General features: G+C 48.2%; 2 protein-coding genes across 2 annotated transcripts; both read right to left on the bottom strand.

Annotated features, from left to right (window-relative positions):
- Nucleotides 1-1,399: 1,399 nt before the first annotated feature.
- LOC118851379 (galectin-1-like) lies at nucleotides 1,400-3,133 on the bottom strand. Its single transcript, XM_036760820.1, has 4 exons — nucleotides 3,107-3,133; nucleotides 2,570-2,649; nucleotides 1,984-2,155; nucleotides 1,400-1,546 (listed from the first exon to the last, which is right to left on the bottom strand). Exons 1-4 carry the CDS (start codon nucleotides 3,131-3,133, stop codon nucleotides 1,400-1,402), a joined length of 426 nt encoding a protein of 141 aa, XP_036616715.1.
- A 3,368-nt stretch (nucleotides 3,134-6,501) lies between these two features.
- LOC118851378 (galectin-1-like) lies at nucleotides 6,502-9,478 on the bottom strand. The gene is made up of 4 exons (XM_036760819.1): nucleotides 9,470-9,478; nucleotides 7,755-7,834; nucleotides 7,149-7,320; nucleotides 6,502-6,648 (listed from the first exon to the last, which is right to left on the bottom strand). Exons 1-4 carry the CDS (start codon nucleotides 9,476-9,478, stop codon nucleotides 6,502-6,504), a joined length of 408 nt encoding a protein of 135 aa, XP_036616714.1.
- Nucleotides 9,479-17,304: the final 7,826 nt, after the last annotated feature.

Here is a 17,304-nt window from a genome sequence, read left to right as displayed (position 1 = left end):
AATCAGGCAGAAAAAGAGGTTTGGGAATTAATGGAACAAAGAGTTCCAAGAAAGGATCACAGAATCAGAGCTGGAAGGGAGCTCAGAGGTCATTTAGTTTAATACCCTTACTTTTAAAAAGAAAGAAACTGAGGCATCCCTTGCCCCCAGAGTCGTAGCTCCCTAATCTAGAAGAGAGAAAGTGGGGACAAAGAAGAAAAGTTAAGGCAGCATCAACCAAGTCAGAACTGAGCTCTAGGGGAAGTTGGGACTGATTCGAGGGGTGACAGAGGAGGGGATGTTGCCATTAGGGAAATGGCACCCAGGAGAGGGAAGCAGGAGGTACTGGGGGGAGAGGACACGTAGCTCAACCTAAAGGAAGGAGAGATAACTAGGTCCTTTGGGGAGCTGAGAGGCAGGCCCTGATCTGCAGATCCCAGAAGATGGGTGTGTGTGTGTGTGTGTGTGTGTGCGCGCGCACGCGGTGGTGGGGTTCAGGGGAGGGAAACATCCAAAGTGGACCAGGATATGGGCACCAGGGAAGGGGTCCTTTCATGACCATAGAGTAAAAGAGACCAGGGGAGAAGTGAAAATCAGATGACAACCCATCCTCTTGGCTGCCCTGTATGTGCTCAGGTGTCCTCAGTCTCCAGCCCTGCTATCAAGTCTGTCATACTGTCCACTTAGTAGTGGGCACTTCCAGGCCCTCTCTGTCTCTTTCAGGGCTGGGCTCTGCTCAAGGAGAGTGAGTCCATGTGCACTTAGTGCATCTCATGATCTAAGGCCATCATCTGATCCAAGAAACCAGGCTCAGAAAGGTACTAAGGCCTGCCCTCAGCCACATTCCCAGCATAGGCCTCCAGGGGAATCAAAATGACCTTGGCAGATACATTAAAGTAGAGGAACTTAACTTCTCCTCCCCCTCCCTTTGGAGAAGGTTAAGGGAACCAGGGCATCACAGATGTGTGGTCTCTTCCAATTCTAAATCAATAGGGAAGTAATTGGGGGGCAGCGGGAGGGGAATCTTTAGAGCTGATTACCTAGAGAAGAGCCAGTGAATGTCATTCCACTCTACTCCCATCTGGCCTCCAGATGTCTCTTAGGCAGGTCCTCAGAAGTACACAGTGCTTCCCTGGTTTGTGTTCAGCATCTTTCCAGCAGGTGGACTTGCCCCCAGTCTGTGCTCTGGTCTCCTCCCTTCACTAACACACAGCGGTTCCCAGAAAGTCACCAAAGGACTATTGAGATGAAGGTAGTTATTCAGGGTCCTTTAGCCATCCTTCCCAACTCTAAACCCAGCCCTCTATTCCCCGACACCAGAATAACACAGAAAAAGTCAGCTGTCGTCATCAACACATTTATTAGTACCAAGAGACCCCCATGTGTCAAGAATGGTCTGAAGGCAGCTTCGTTGGAGGGTTCAGTCCAAGGTCAGCGATCTAAACTTGAAGTCACCACTTGTTGCCAAGTAGTCGATTGTTTGTAAGTGAAGACGATTAGGGAAAGTGAACTCAAAGCCATCAGGCAGCTTCACCTTAAAGTACAGCCTTTCAAAGGTTATGCGAACCTGAAAGGGGAGAGTGCAGAAGATGAACACAGAATCCTGGGCTTGGAGACCGGAAGACCTGGGTTCAAATTTCACCTCAAGGCACTCACTACAAGACACTATTTCTTTATTTTGAGACTCGGTTTCCTATTTTGTAAAATGAATCTAAATCTAGGGTCTTATTGTGTGTCATATGACAGCCCAGAGTCTTCTCTAATTCTTTTGGGACCATGGTACCTCACAACCCCCTCCCTTTCTCCCAACAACTCCCCAGTGCAAAGGATGCCGGACTTCTTGCCACGGACCTTAAAAAAGCCTCTGACCCCTTTCTCCCATAGCTTTTCATCTTCTCGCCGGTTTACTTCCAGGACTCTTCTATCATATGTAAGGGCTGAATGAGATAATCTCCTGGGTCCTCCCTAGGTGGCACCTTCCATGCTCTGATTCTGGAGTCTTACCTCCACTTCCCTCTTTGGCTGAAAGGGGAAACGTTTCACCCTTTGTTCTTTCCCATACACTTTGTCCTTCTTGGAGTTGCAGACAATGGTTTTGTTATCCTTATAAAGTCTGAAGCGTGGGTTGAAATGCAGGCCAATATTATCATAGTCTTTGCCCAGATCCAATACAAAACTGGGAACAGAGAACACTTCCATTAGCATGGTCCCAGAGCCTTGGAGACCTGCCACTCAGATAATCCCTGAGCTAGAAGACTCCCAAAGGGACTCTCACCCAAGCCTGAACTGAAGCACCATGGCTTCTCTTCTGTAGTACCCCTCCCACCCCAACCCTGTCCCACAAGTGATCGTGGTACATATTTTACTACCCCCAGAGATAGGGAGCTCACTACTATCCAAACTGTCCATTCCAGCTACTGGGAAGCTTCTGTTGGGAACTTTTTCCTGATTCTGAGCTCTAGCTTGGCCATCTTGAGCTAAGGTAAAAATTTGGCACTTCTTATCAAGGATCAAGTGTAAGCAGGTATGTAAAGGATTCAGCTCTCACCCATGGTTAAATTTTGTCTCATCCTTCCCATCTCCCACTTACTGTTTGGCATCAGGTAGAATATCTCCCACTATTTTTATGCAAACTCCATGGTGGAGATCCAAGTTACAGATAGCCACATCCTGAAGAGACCAAGTAGAGTAAGATTAGGGAGCTAAGGAGACCCAAGAGCTTCCAATTAGGGAGAGACCATCCCAGAGGAAGGTTCTAGGAAAGCAGATTCTCCCCAGACTGGTTAGTGCTGAAATGGGAGTCAGTCCCAGCTCTGTGACCTTGGGGTAGCCCCTTCATGTCTCTGGGCCTCAGTTTCCCCATATGTAAAATGAGGAACTAGTCTAGATGATTAACCAGTCCTCATTTTGCAGATCAGAAACTGAGGCTCAAAGAATCAAGACATGACCTTTCCCAGCTCACACAAGTGAGCAACAGAATCATAACCAGAATCTAAGTTTTTCCTGGGTCTCAGGCCTGTGCTCTCTCCATCCCACTGGCTGCTGCAGTGCCAACTTAGGTTGGCATTGCATGTGTCCTGGCACTGGGACGAGGATAAAGGTGGAAGGGAGGACTGTGGTGCCTTACCTTGCCTCCCCCACACTCCCCAGCCATTGTCCTTCCCTCCTCCTCATGCTCCCAGAGCTGTCCTCAGCTCAAGTAGGAAAGGAACTCCTCCCCAGGAAAGCTTTCAGGAAGAACTTCCCCCATTTCCCCAGAGCCAAGTCTTGGTCCCAGTCTAGGGCAGGAGCCAGCTATGCTCAGGAGAAGGGAGTTGGCAAGGGAGGAAGAGGTTCAGAAAGACTGGGGAATCAAGGGTGACCTTGGCAGAAACTCTAAGGTCAAGAATTTAGGTTCTCCTGCCCTCCACCCCTTTGGGAGAAAGGTAAAGGAACCAGGGCAGCACAGGTGTGGGGTCCCTTCCCATTCTAAATCAATAGAGAAGTAATTGGGGGGCAGGGTGAAGGGAAGTCTTATGAGCTGGTTTCCTAAAGAACAGTCAAGGAGTGTATTTGTGAAGGTAATTCCATCTCATTTTTAGAGGAGACAGGACTAGAATTTGGAAAGACCTGAGGAATCAGTTGCCACCTGCCCCACCCAGCTGGCCATCTCCAGCTTCCCCCTTTCCAACGGAACCTTCTTAACCTGGACTCTTTCTGTACCATCCTGCTGGGTTGGAGTTAACTCTAATTCATTGCAGAAAGTCTGACACCTCGCAGAAGATTCAGCTCTACCCACCCCACACTTCCACCTCGCCCCTTCTCCTTCACTCTCCACTCAAAGAAGGGCGTTCTCCCACATCATACCCCCATCGCCACAGCGGGGTTGCATTTCAGAGCCAGGGGACACCCTAACCTTAATCCACGGCAAGTCTCACTTCCCCCTGCTCTCCTCTCCTCAGGATCTCTCTGGACTTGGCAGCTTTTCATAGACAAATTGCAAAGGGAGAGGACATAGAAGGGGCAGCCCGTCCCAGGTTTGGGGAGGTCCGGGTGGAGGCTTAGAGAAGGAGAAGGGAAAGGAGCCCCGGCCAATACCGCGGGTGGGGTGGGGGGGTTGTGCTAGAGCATCGCCACCATTTCTCGAACACACTCTTCTCGAGTCTCCCCGATTCTTCCCAAATCTCAATCCCAGGGGATCCCGCACTTCTGGACACTCAGTCTACACTCTGGACAAGATTGCCCTCAGTCCATACCCCGGCCATGAGGGAGGGTGAGAAATCCTTCTGGGATTCTCCTGGTGGTGCTGGGTCCCTGAAGGATGACATCCTGCAGCAGCTAGAAGGTGGTAACTCCGGGAGACGTCGGATCCTTCAAATAGAGAGTGGGGCTCCAGGCTTCTGCTGAGTCCCCACCCCCAACCCCACCCCGCCCCTCCCCTCTTGCACTTGTCGCTAGTGCAGAGCACAAAAGGGGAGGATCCGTACCTCAGTAGGCCGGTCCGGCGGAATTTTTGAAGTCTTTCTTGGAGGGCGAGCCAATCACACCCCCTCTACAACAAGCTCCGTTCTTTTCTAGCCATTTCCCCCAAGTCGAAAAGCCCAAAATTATCCTTTGGAAGATGGGTTTGGGGTGAGTGGTAGATTAATTGGGCAGGAGCCATATGGCGCCCTCTAACTGAAACTCAGGGCGCCCCCTCCTATTGGCGTACTAAAACTTGGAACTTTAGTAGATCCCCGGCTTCTGATCGGTCCCTTAGGAGACAGGACTCAATGACCCACACGAGATATTCCAGAACTTTGAACTAGGCTGATTGGCTCAGTTGGATTCAAGGCCCCACTGGAGGGTGTGTGTGTGTGTGTGTGTGTGTGTGTGTGTGTGTGTGTGTGTATGGGAGAGGGGAAGCCCCTGAACTAGGAAGAACAAGGGGGTTGGGAAATAACAGTACAGAGTAATCCAAGAGAGCCCCTTAGGATCACAGGTTCAGAATTGGAAGGATCCTCAGAGGTCATTTAGTCTAACACCCTCATTTTTACAGAGAAGGAAACCGAGGCACCCTTGTCCCCAGAGTGTCCCATAGTTCCTGGCCCTGGAAGAGAGAGAGTGGGGAGAAGGAAGAGAAGTTAAGGCAGCATCGACCAAGTCAGAGCTGAAAGAAAGGGGAAGTGGGCGATGATCAGAGGGATAAGGAGGAGGGGATGCTGCCATCAGGGAAATGGCAGCCAGGAGAGGAAAGCAGGAGGTAATGGGGGAAAGGACCTAGCCCAAGCTAAAGGGAGGAGAGACAACTAGGTCCCTCGGGGAGCTGGGAGGCAGGTCCTGACCTGCAGATCCCAGAAAGAAATGAGAATCAGATGACAGCACGTCCTCTTAGTTGCCCTGCATCTGCTCAGGTGTCCTCAGTCTCCAGCCCTGCTATCAAGTCTGCCATACTGTCCACTTAGTAGTGGGCACCTCCAGGCCCTCTCTCTCTCCCGGGGTTGGGCTCTGCTCAGGGAGAGTGAGTCTATGTGCACTGAGTGCATCTCATGACCTAAGGCCATCAGTTGACCCAAGGAACCAGGTTCAGAGAGGTACTAAGGCCTGCCCTCAGCCACACAGCCAATTCCTGGCACAGGCTTCCAGGGTAGTCAAAATGACTTTGGCAGACGCACTAAAGTAGAAGAACTTAGCTTCTCCTGCCCTTCCCTTTGGAGAACCAAGGGAACCAGGGCAGCACAGATGTGAGGTCCTTTCCAATTCTAAATCAACAGAGAAGTAATTGGGGGGCAGTAGGAGGGGAATCGCTAGAGCTGGTTGCCTAGAGAAGAGCCAGTGAATGTCATTCCACTCTACTCCCATCTGGCCTCCAGATATCTCTGAACTTCCTTAGGCTCGTCCTCAGAGGGACACAGTGCTTCCCTGGTTTGTGTTCAGCATCTTTCCAGCATTTGGGCTGTCTACCTTCTGGGCTTTGGTCCCCTCCCTTCATTGATATACAGTGGTTCTCCTGCATTTCCTACTGTGGGAAATCCCTTCCCTATTGCTAATCAGGAATTCTCTAGGCTTCTAAATGCCTATCACTTTTTGTGTCATGGCCTGGGCTCCTGAGAGCCTGGGGAAGCACCAGAGTCTGCTTCTCAGAATAATGTGCTCTTATTGTCATTGCTAATTTTCATTTTTATTGTTTTTATTTTTTCAAAATTTGTTTTAATATTCATTTTTTAAAAAATTGAGTTTTCAAGTCTCTCCCTCTCACCCTTCCCCTACCCACTGAGAAGTCAAGTAATATGGTAAGAATTGGAATAACGTTTTGAAATATAAAAAAACTACAGAGTCATTTTTTGCCATGCAAAATCTATCCCAGGTGGAGAATCTCTGTCGTAGGAAGTCACCAAAGGACCATGGAGGTGAAGGGACATATCCAGAGTCACTCAGCTGTCTATTTCCCCAGACCAGAAAAACCTCGAAAATGTCAGCAGTTATCATCATCAATTTTTTTATTAGTCAGAAGAGAAACCCAACAGTGAAGAATGAGGCCTGAGGCCATTTTGATTGAAGGGCTCAGTCAAAGGATAACATTCTGAGCTTGAAGTCTTGAGTAATTTCCAAGAAGTTGATTGATTCTAAGTTCAGACGATTAGGGAAAGTGAACTCATAGCCACCGGGCAGCTTCACTTTAAACTGCTTCCCTTCAAAGGTTATATTAACCTGAATGAGGAGAGAGCAGAAAGAGATGAACACAGAACCCTGGGCTTGGAGAGGGGAAGACCTGGGTGCAAATTCCACCTTGAGACACTCACTACAAGACACTGTGTGACCTTGGGCAAATCATCCCTTCATTCTGAGTCTCAGTTTCCACCTCTGCAAAATGAGGGGATCAGACTAGATGCCCCTGTGGTTCTCTCCAGCTCTACATCTAGGGTCCTATTGTGTGTCCTGGGACAGCCCTAAGTCTTCTCTTATTGAATTGAGACCCCAGCCCTTCCCAACTCCCTCCCTTTCTCCCCAACATCTCCCCAGCTCAAGGGGTGCTGCACTTCTTGCTGTTGTCCTTTGGAAACCCACTAATCCCTTTCTTCCCCAGCTTTTCATCTTCTCCCCATCAGAGTTTGCTTCCAGGGCTCTTCTGTCAAGTAGAAGGACTGGATGAGATCAATCTCGGGTCCTTCTCATGAGCAACATTCCATGCTCTGATTCTGGGGTCTTACCTCTGCTGTGCTCCCTGGCACAAAGGGGAATTTTTTCACTTTTACTTCGTTGCCCCATATGTAATCATGCTTGGAGTTGCAGGTGATGATTTTGGTATCCTTAGCATATTTGAAGCGTGGGTTGAAGTGGAGGCCAATGTTAGCTAAGTCCTTGCCCAGCTCAATTCTAAAGCTGTGAATAGAGAACACATCTCCATTATTAACATGGGTTCCAGAAACTTGGAAACCCATCTCTCAGAGAATCCCTGATCCGGAAGACCCCCAAAGGAACTCTTACCCAATTCTGCCTTGAAGCACCATGGTTTCTCTTCTGCAATGCCCCTCTTAAACCCCACCCCCCACCTGTGCCGTTTAACAACCGACAATTGCACATATTTTGTTACCCCCAGAGACAGGGAACTCAGTACCTATCCAAACTATCCACTCTAGCTACTGTGAAACTTCTGTTGGGAAGACTTTCCTGATGCTATGTCTTCTCTCTGACATCTAAAGCTAAGTCCAAACCAACTTGGTGCTTCTAATCAAGGGTCACATGCAAGCAGGTTGGAAAGGATTCAGCTCTCACCCATGGTTAAATTTTGTCTCATCCTTCCCATCTCCACTTACTTCTTGGCTTCAAGTGGAATATCTCCCACTATTTTTATGCAGACACCAGGTTGGAGGTCCAAGTGAGTGGCGAGCACTTCCTGAAGAGAGCCAGAAGAGTTAAGGCTGGGTGGAAGCTGAGGAGATTCAGAGCTTCCAGCCGGCAGGGGCCACCCTCCCGGAAGGATCTAAGAAAGCAGATTCTCCCCAGGCTAGTTAGTGCTGAAGCAGGAGTCAGTCCCAGTTCTGTGACTTTGGGGAAGCCCCTTCATATTTCTGGGCCTCAGTTTCCCCATCTGTGGAATGAGGAACTAGGCTAGATAATTGATCTTATCTATTCCTCATTTTTCAGATCAGGAAACTGAGGCTCAAAGAAGAAAGAAGGGACCTGTCGCAGGTCACACAAGTGAGCAACAGAATCATAACCAGAAATCTAAGCTTTTCCTGGTTCCCAGGACCATGATTTTTTCCCCCCACTGGCTACCCCTAGTACCATCTTAGGCTGCCATAGTACGTATCCTTGTACTTGGACAAGGATGAAGGGAGAAGGGAGGAAAGTGGTGCTGCCCGGAGGGTAGGAGATAGATTATAATTCAATGGGGAAGCTCCCTGGTAGCTTGGTTAACCTTACCTTGCCTCCCCTCCCCCCACTCCCCAGCCATTGTCCTGCCCTCCTCCTCATGCTCCCAGAACTGTCCTCAGCTCATTAAATAGGGAAAGGAGTCCTCCCCAGGAAAGTTTTCAGGAAGATCTTCCCCCATTCCCCAGAACCAAGTCTTGGTTTTAGTCTAGGGCATGAGCCAGCCACGCCCAGGAATAGGGGAGTTGGCAAGGGAGGGGGAGGTTCAGAAAGAATGGGAAATCAAGGGTGACCTTGGCAGAAACACTAGGGTCAAGAATTTAGGTTTTGATATCCCCCACCCCTTTGGGAGAAGGTTAAGGGAATCAGGGCAGCACATGTGTGGGGTCCTTTCTTGTTCTAAATCCATGGACAAGAAATTTGGGGGAAAGGTAAGGGGAGTTTTTTAGCTGGTTTCCCAGAGAATGGGCAAGGAGTGTATTTGTGAGGCTAATACTGTCTTATTTTTTAAAGGGGACAGGACCAGAATTAGGAAAGACCTCAGGAATCACATGCCCCTATGACGCACCTGATCTGCCATCTCCTTTCTCCTCCCTTTCCAATGGAGCCTTCTCAGCCTGGACTCTTTCTGCACCATACGGCTGGGTTGGAGTTAACTCTCTAAGACAGTCATCCATTCCAGAAAGTCTGATCCTCTGGCAGAAGATTCAGTTCTACCCACCCCACACGTGCACCTGTCCTTTTCTGCTTCACTCAAGGAAGGGCATTTCCCCACATCCCCCCGCCCCAACTGGGACCTTGCCCCTTAGAGCCAAGGGACACCCTAACCTTAATCCATGCGAAATCCCATTTGCCCCTTGCTCGCCTCTCCCCAGAGATCTCTCTGGATTTAGCAGCTTTTCAAAGAGAAGCTGTCGGGGTGAGGGCATAGAAGAGGCAGCCCGTCCAAGGGCTGGGGAGGTCCGGGTTGGGGGTTAGAGAAAGAGAAGAGAAAGAAGCCCCGGCTCTTAGAAATAACGAGGTTACAGCATCCCCACCTTTGCTTGAACACACCCTCCCCGAGTCTCCACGATTTTTTCCAAGCCTCAACCCCAGAGGATCACCCATTTCTAGACCCTCAGCCTATACCCGGGACAGGATTCCCCTCAGCTCGTACCCTGGCCATGACGGAGGATGAGAAATGCTCCTTCGATTCTCCCAGCTGCACTGGGTACCTGAAGGACAACCAACCTGAAGGTACCAGCCAGAAGATGGTAACTCGGGGAGGTGTCTGGCCCTTCACCGAGATGATCCGTCTCTGGGCTTCCGCTGAGTCCCCACCCCCAACCGCAACCCATCCCTCCCCTCTTGCTCCTTTTGCATTTAATGAGCAGAAGAGGCGAGGGAGGAGGTGATATCGCTGGACCTTCGTGAGGTTTGAAGTCTTTCTTGGAGGGGCAGCCAATCCAGGAGACAACCTTTGGTCACACCCCATCCACTTCAAGTTCTGTCCTTATCTAGCCTTTCCGCTCACACCCGAACCCCCAAAACTCTTCTTTGTGGGGTAGGGTTGGGGCTAGCGTAGATTGATTGGGGGAGTCGATGAGAACTACTTTTAGAATGAACAAGAATCGGATATTTTCAGGAAGGGGCGGGAGCGAAGAGGAGAGAAGACTGTACTTTTGTCTGGATGACAGTCTGCCCCCTGGCCTCCAAAGAGTCCATCTGAAGGGAGAAATCCTAATCAAAAGATGCCGTAGGGGGCAGCTAGGTGGCCCAGTGAGTAGAGCACCAGCCCTGGAGTGAGGAGGACCTGAGTTCAAATCCGACCTCAGACGCTTGACAGCTTACTAGCTGTGTGACCTTGGGCAAGTCACTTAACTCCAATTGCCCTGCCTTCCCCCCTCTAAAAAATGTTAAATAAAAAGAATGAAAGGATACCGTAGGGTGGAGGGACCCAAGAAACCATCTGGTTTCCTGATCAATGGGGAAACTGAGACCCCAGTCACTTGGGCAGAGAGAAGCTAAAGCAGGGTTTGTACCAAGGTCCTCTGACTCCAAGTCCAGGGCTCTTTCCACTGCATCACACGGTTAAACGACCATGTTTTACAAATAGGGAAACTGAGATGCAGAGATAAGAGTAACTTAGCCAAAGTCACCTGTTACTGACTTTGCGGTTGTTCATTGCAGAATGAGGTAGGTGGGAGGAGGGAATGGAATCCACTTGGTCCACTTTTGGAATGAGGGATCAATGAATGTATCCAATGTCTTTGGACATCTCCCCTGGGGTCTGAACCCTGGTGGAGGTCCCCCAAGCCTGTAATTATAAGGAGAGAAAGTCTGGCAAGTCTTCAAGCTGAGCCAATGGTTTTCTGAGCTGCTGTTAGACCTTTCCTCTCTGTATCATGAGGTTGGAGGGAGGCAGGCTGAGGTGCCATGGCAAGCCCAAGGAAGAAGTGTCAGGGACCCTAATGGGGCCCCTGATTCTGCCAGAGAGTGAGACCCAGGTTTGGGGTCCCAGAGAAGCCTGTGACATAGCCTCCCCTTAGATGCTCGCAGACCCTTCCCCTGACAATGGGACCCAATGGAACAGATGTACAAGGTCAGGGTTTAGAGGGCCCTGTGATTCCATTGAGCCAAAGTGGGTTTGGTTGAGGGAGCCGAAAGGGGAGAATGACCTCCCTGTGGGAAAAAAAGAGATCTAATTTTCCTCATCTAGCCTACTCTTTCATTCTTGCCTCCTGTTCCTCTCAGGATTGGGCCTAGAGCTGCAAGTCTCTTCAGTTTTCTGATCCTCAATTTTCTCATCTGTAAATTGGGATCCTAACAAAATTAAAATCGGGCGTTGTAGTGGATAAAGATCCACTCCCTCAAAGTCAAGAAGACCTGGGTTCAAATCCCACCTCCCAAGTCACCTCACTTCTCAGGGCTTGGGGTCACTCTCTAAGATAGTTCTTAATCTGGGCTTCACAGATCTCCCCCTGGGGTCCATGGATAGATTACAAGGAATTTGGAGAGGAAAAAAGATATTACATCTTTATTTTCACTGAACTTTAAATGCAATGTACTATTTCCTTCTGCTTTTTAAAAACCACATTTTTTCCCAGAAGGGCTCCACCAGACTGCTCAGGGGGTCAATGGCAGAAACCAGTGAAAAGACTTCTCCCCTAAGACTATAAATTTCAAAGAAGGGGCTAACTTTTATTTAGGGAGGAGTTTGGTCACCTGGGAGTTCCCGATATATACAGTGTCATTGGAGATCTGGTCCCTATCCCTATCCCCTAATAGAATCACCAATTCTTCACTTGGAAGGAAACTTAGACATCTATTGAAATAAAATCTTCCTCTGAAACATTTCCCCCAACTGGTCACTAGGCTCCCTGTGAAGACCTCAGAATGGGAAAGTCACTCCCTATGGTATCAACTGGTTCCACTTTTGGACAGCTCCCATGGTTGGATTGAATGGAAAAGTCCCTCTGCACCTTTCCCCAATCCCTCCTGGTTCTGCCTCTGGGGCTGAGCAGGATCAGGCTCAATCCTCTCCCATAGGTCAGCCCCTCTGTACCTGCAGGCAAGGGTCAGGTACCCAAGCCCAATGCCTCTAACTGTTCCTTCTCTCACCATCTGTCTCAAGGGTAAGAGAAGCAGTCCATAAGACTTGGAGAGGTTGGGGAAACAGAGGGAGCCTCCCCAGGCAGAGGGAGGTCCCAGCAGTGACAGGGGCAGAACAGACACAGCTCCCTTCCTTCCAAGCCCCACACCAACCCTAAGTGCCCTACATCCTGAGCCTGGTTCCAGCCTTTTCATCTCCGCCTCAGTCCTGGCACCACCCCCTCCCCCACCCTCTGCACTGCCAGCTATGTGACCCATGGGCAAGTCATATCTCCACTCTGAATCTCAGTTTCCTCCTGTATAAAAAGCAGATAACCATCCTTGCACCAACCCCCTCCCTAGATGTTATGGGTCAAAGATGAAATGACTGAGGAGACAAAGGCTGGGGCTTCCCAGCTTATTGATATATTAAGCGATGCCTGGCAATTGTCCAGGCCCCTTCCTCACCTTAGGGCTCTGCATTGCAAATACAGGGAGAGACTGACTTTTATAGATGAAAAACAATTAATCAAATGAGGCCAATTAATTAAAAGGAAACAATACATTAGATAATTTGATTTCTAATTGGAGGAAAGATTAGGAACTTTCTTGTTGGGAGGAAAAGAGTCAACAAGTGCAACTCTCTGAATTAAGAAAAAGAGGTGTCCTTCTCCTGCCAAGGAATGTGGCAACACTAACTGACTGATCAGAACAGGGCTACTTTTCAGATAAGACATTTAGGTTGCTTGAGATGTGGAATTGTGGGAAAGCTCCTTGCATTAGTCTTTGGACCCCACTAGGTTTCTGGTCAGCACAACTTAGGTCCTTAGTTAAGAGTCTCTAAGCAGCAGGGAAAGGTGGTTCCACTTCCCAGACCTACAGGGCAAGGTTCAAACAATACAGCAAGGCTTTCTCCCAATTCTGACGTTGAAAAAAGTTTTCTCCCAAGAAAGAATTTGGACTTGACCCATAATTGAATAGAAAGAGAACTGGGCTAGCTCCAGAATTGGATCCCAAGAATGAGCCAGTGAAGTTCCCGGAGTTAATCCTTTGTCTTGCTAAGTCTCTCAATCTCCTCAGTTCTCCCTTTTGATTCATGGTGGAGTGTCCTCCCTTGGATCACTTATATATAAGTTAAATGCATAAGGGTTTTCATAAATGTATAATCAGAATTACCTAAACTAGGATAAAAATCAAACTACTTAAATGTCATACAATGGACTCATTTTGAGAGAGCAGGTTTACCTGTCATGGAGATAACCAAGAAAAATGCAACATAAACAAACTCCATGAAGCAGAAGGCCAAAGCACAGCAAAAGGATCATCAGTATTAACTAAGATCGAATTTCCTTGTACCCTGGGCACCCACTCCCAATGTCCATTTAATCAGCATATGTTAAGCCCCAGATGCCTCTTGTAGCCCTCTGGTGCCAGCAAATATCTTCTCTTGGACATTCTGGAAGAGGTCTTATTCTCAGGGCAGCTCTGAAGGGGACTCTGTTTCTCTGGCTCCGAATCATTTGTAGAAGCTTCCTAGGTAATTCTGCTAAAACCTGCCGGTAACAAAACTTCACACAATTTAGTATAGTCTCTTAAATTTGATTCTCTGATCCTGCAGCTTCAGAGAATTTAAGTTTTTATATACCATTTGCTCTTTCTTTCTTTTTCTAAATCCTGTCCCTGACATAAGAATGATAAAAAAAATTTCATGAGTGTCTGACTTGTAAAATGAATTCTTCTGTCTTTTCAAATTATCTAACAGATGCTTTAAAAACAGGAAAATAGAGTGTTGTTTGTAGGGAAGTACTGGCAAATGTTAAGTCTCTCTAGAAATAGGAGTTGGTCATATGGACTGTTTGTGCCTGACCTGTGATAGAGCTTTCCCAGCTTGTATTGGTCTGTTGAGCCATAAGTGAACATACTGTATCTTCACCTCAATATAATAACATCATTTTGGGTCTCTTCAAGAAAGAAGGACCACAACCAACCAGGGGAGGAGGTACCTTTGGGTGTCCAGAGCCTTGAATGTGACACTTCTGTTGCCCTTCCAGGGTCATGATTCCCCTTCTACAAAAAAGGAAGCTTGAGGTTTGGTGTGGGCCGGTGATAACCTGAGTCACACAGCTGAAGGGCGGTGTCAGGATTCCAACCCAGGTCTCTCCTACCTTCTCCTTACTCACAGGTGAGACAGGGCAGCCACAGGGGGTCTGGGAGGTCACCCACCCTCCTCTGCTTGATGCCCCTTTCCAGTCAGGGTTCTCTGACTGGTCCTAGTCATCCTTTCCCTCCAACAAATGACCAGATGCTCTCAGTGAAGGAGGCATTGGGTGACCAGTCCTGAGTCTGCCCAGCCTACCTAGGATGGCTGCTAGAGAGCCTCTAAGACTTAATCTCCTTTCAGGACTCAGTTTATTCAGACTTTAACTCCTGTGTACCTGCCCACAGCCCCATGTTCTCTTTAGTTTCTAGGTAGCTCTGTATGCCTCTCTGAAATCTCTCTCTCTTCAGGATTTTCCAGCATTTGTGGGGAATGGGATAACTGTGGTAGGCCAGCCACTGGCCAGCTGAGTATGGGCCAGACAGCTCTGAGGAAAGCTTCCATACCCAAGGGTACTTTACCCCAAGGACAGATACACAGGAATTAAAATTTATTCAGGTCCAAGTTTTTGGAGGGTTTTTTTTTTTTTTATAAATTTCTTTATTTATTTTTAGTTTACCACACACACGGTTCTACATAGTTTTGAGTTCCAGTTTTTCTCCCCTCCCTCCCCGCTCCCTCCTCAAGACGGCATGGAGTCTCATATAACTGTCATGTATGACTTTGCATTGAATTAATTTATGCACTAGTCAAGTCGTGGAGAAGAATTTTGACCAATGGAATGAATCATGAGAAAGAAGAAACAGAACCAAAAATAAAAACAAACCCCAAAAACAAAAACAAAAGAGAAGCAGAAAAGGCGAGCATGTAGTGTGCCTCAGTCTGTATTCAAACTTCGCAGTTCTTTGTCTGGATGAAGATAGCATTCTCCATCGTGAGTCCCCTGGAGTTGTCCTTGCCCCTTAGGTTGCTGAGAAAAGGGCAGTATGTCAGGTTTGGTCCTCACGGAATCCACATATCTGTGGTTGTGCACAACGTTCTCCTGGCTCTGCTCCGCTCACTCAGCATTATGTCGTGTAGGTTTTTCCAGGTTGTTATGAAGTCTGCATCATCCCCACTTCTTATGGCACAATAGTATTCCATCACCTTCATATACCACAGCTTGTTCAGCCATTCCCCAATTGATGGGCATCCCTTTGCTTTCCAATTCTTGGCTACCACAAAGAGAGCTGCTATAAATATTCTTGTACATATGGGTCCTTTTCCCGCTTGCGTTATTTCTTTGGGATACAACCCTAGAAGTGGTATTGCTGGGTCAAAGGGTATGAACATTTCTATAGCCCTTTGGGCATAGTTCCACACCGCCCTCCAAAATGGCTGGATCAGCTCACAACTCCACCAGCAATGCAACAATGTTCCAATTTCCGGAGGGGGGATGTTAAGAGGAGATTTGAATACATTTAAGAGGGGTCATGGTCACTCCTCCTGGAAACATCTTAATAAATAACCTAGTAAATAGGCAAGTCCTGGGACAGGGGGACAAGCACATCAACAGTCCCAGGGAAAGAGATTGAAGACCCCTCCATGTCCATCATAGCCCTTGGGGAGCAGGGTCCTTTTTTCACTGAAGTCTGGGCAGGAGCAACATGGCCTCTCTAGTTGGCACTCAGGGCACCCCCTCCTTTTGGTCCAGTAGACACTGGAACTTTAATGAATTCTAGCCTTCTGATTGGTCCTTTAGGAGACAGGACTCAATGACCCACACTTGATGCTCCCAAACTTTGGATCAGGCTAATTGGCCCAGTAGGGGCTGATTTGAGGGGTAACAGAGGAGGAGATGCTGTTATTAGGGGAATGGCACCTAGTAGAGGGAAGTAGGAAGTTATAGGGGGAGAGGACACCTGGCCCACCGTAAAGGGAGTAGGGATTACTAGGTCCCTTGGGGAACTGGAAGGCAAGTCCTAACCTACTCATCTCAAAAGATGGAGAATCAGTGTGTGTGTGTGTGTGTGTGTGTGTGCGCGCGCGCGCACGTTTGTGTGTGTTGTAGTGTGGTTTTTAGGAAGGAAACATCCAAAGTGGACCAAGATATAGGGATTGGGGAAGGGGTCCTCTCATGACCACAGTGTAAAGGAGAAGATGAGAGAAGAAATGGGAGTAGGATGACAGCCCATCCTCTTGGCTGCCCTGCATCTGGTCAGGTCTCCTCAGTCTCCAGGCCTGCTATCAAGTCTGCCATATTGTCCACTTAGTAGTGGGCACCTCCAGGCCCTCTCTGTTTCTATTCTGGGGCTGGGCTCTGCTCAGGGAGAGTGAGTCTGTGTGCACTGAGTACATCTCATGACCTAAGGCCATCATCTGACCCAAGGAACCAGGCTCAGAGAGGTATTAAGGCCTGCCCACAGCCACACAGCAATTCCCAGCACAGGCTGCCAGGGGAATCAAAATGACCTTGGCAGATGCACTAAAGTAGAAGAACTTAGCTTCTCCTGCCCTTCCCTTTGGAGAATCAAGGGAACCAGGGCAGCACAGATGTGAGGTCCTTTCCAATTCTAAATCAGTAGAGAAGTAATTGGGGGGCAGCAGGAGGGGAATCGCTAGAGCTGGTTGCCTAGAGAAGATTCAGTGAATATCCTTTCACTCTACTCCCATCTGGCCTCCAGAACATTCTGACCTTCCTTAGGCTCATCCTCAGAGGGACACAGTGCTTCCCCGGTTTGTGTTCAGCATCTTTCCAGCATTTGGGCTTGTCTGCATTCTGTGCTCTGGTCCCCTCCCTTCATTGATATACAGTGGTTCTCCTGCACTTCCTACTGTGGGAAATCCCTTCCCCATTGCTAATCAGGGATTGTCTAGGCTTCTAAGTGCTTGTCCCGCCTTTTCTGCATTAAGGCCTGGGCTCCTGACAGGCTGAGGAAGCCCAGGATCCCCTTTTCACAATAATGTGGTGTTTTTTGTCATTGTTTCTTCCTTCTTGTGAAGGTTTTAGTTTTTGAATTTCTTTTTAATATTCATTTTTTAAAATGTTGAGTTCCAAATTCTCCTTCAGTCACACCCTTACACTACACACTATAAAAGTCAAATAATATGGCTTCAATTGGAATGATGTTTTTAAATATACTAAAAGCACAGAGAAATACTATCAAAACCAGAAGTTAGTGACAATAAAGTTGTCATTTTTTTCCTATCCAAAATCTATCCCAGATGGAGAACCCCTAGAATGTCACCAAAGGATCATCAAGGAGAAGGGGCCTATCCAGGGTCACTCAGTCATTCTTCCCGACTCAAAATCCAGCCCTATGTCTTCCGGAGCAGAATAACAC

Source organism: Trichosurus vulpecula, chromosome 5, assembly GCF_011100635.1.
Source record: "Trichosurus vulpecula isolate mTriVul1 chromosome 5, mTriVul1.pri, whole genome shotgun sequence".
Classification (NCBI taxonomy): domain Eukaryota; kingdom Metazoa; phylum Chordata; class Mammalia; order Diprotodontia; family Phalangeridae; genus Trichosurus; species Trichosurus vulpecula.
Note: the sequence above shows the minus strand (reverse complement) of the source record. Positions and strands in the feature narration are given on the sequence as shown.

Coding starts and splice junctions, on each gene's coding strand:
- LOC118851379 (XM_036760820.1), bottom strand. CDS start 3,133: ATGGCTGGGGAGTGTGGGGGAGGCAAG. Junction 2,156..2,569: donor ATTCTACCTGATGCCAAACA/GTAAGTGGGAGA, acceptor CTCTGTTCCCAG/TTTTGTATTGGATCTGGGCA. Junction 1,547..1,983: donor AGCCAAAGAGGGAAGTGGAG/GTAAGACTCCAG, acceptor CTCCCCTTTCAG/GTTCGCATAACCTTTGAAAG.
- LOC118851378 (XM_036760819.1), bottom strand. Junction 7,321..7,754: donor ATTCCACTTGAAGCCAAGAA/GTAAGTGGAGAT, acceptor CTCTATTCACAG/CTTTAGAATTGAGCTGGGCA. Junction 6,649..7,148: donor TGCCAGGGAGCACAGCAGAG/GTAAGACCCCAG, acceptor CTCCTCATTCAG/GTTAATATAACCTTTGAAGG.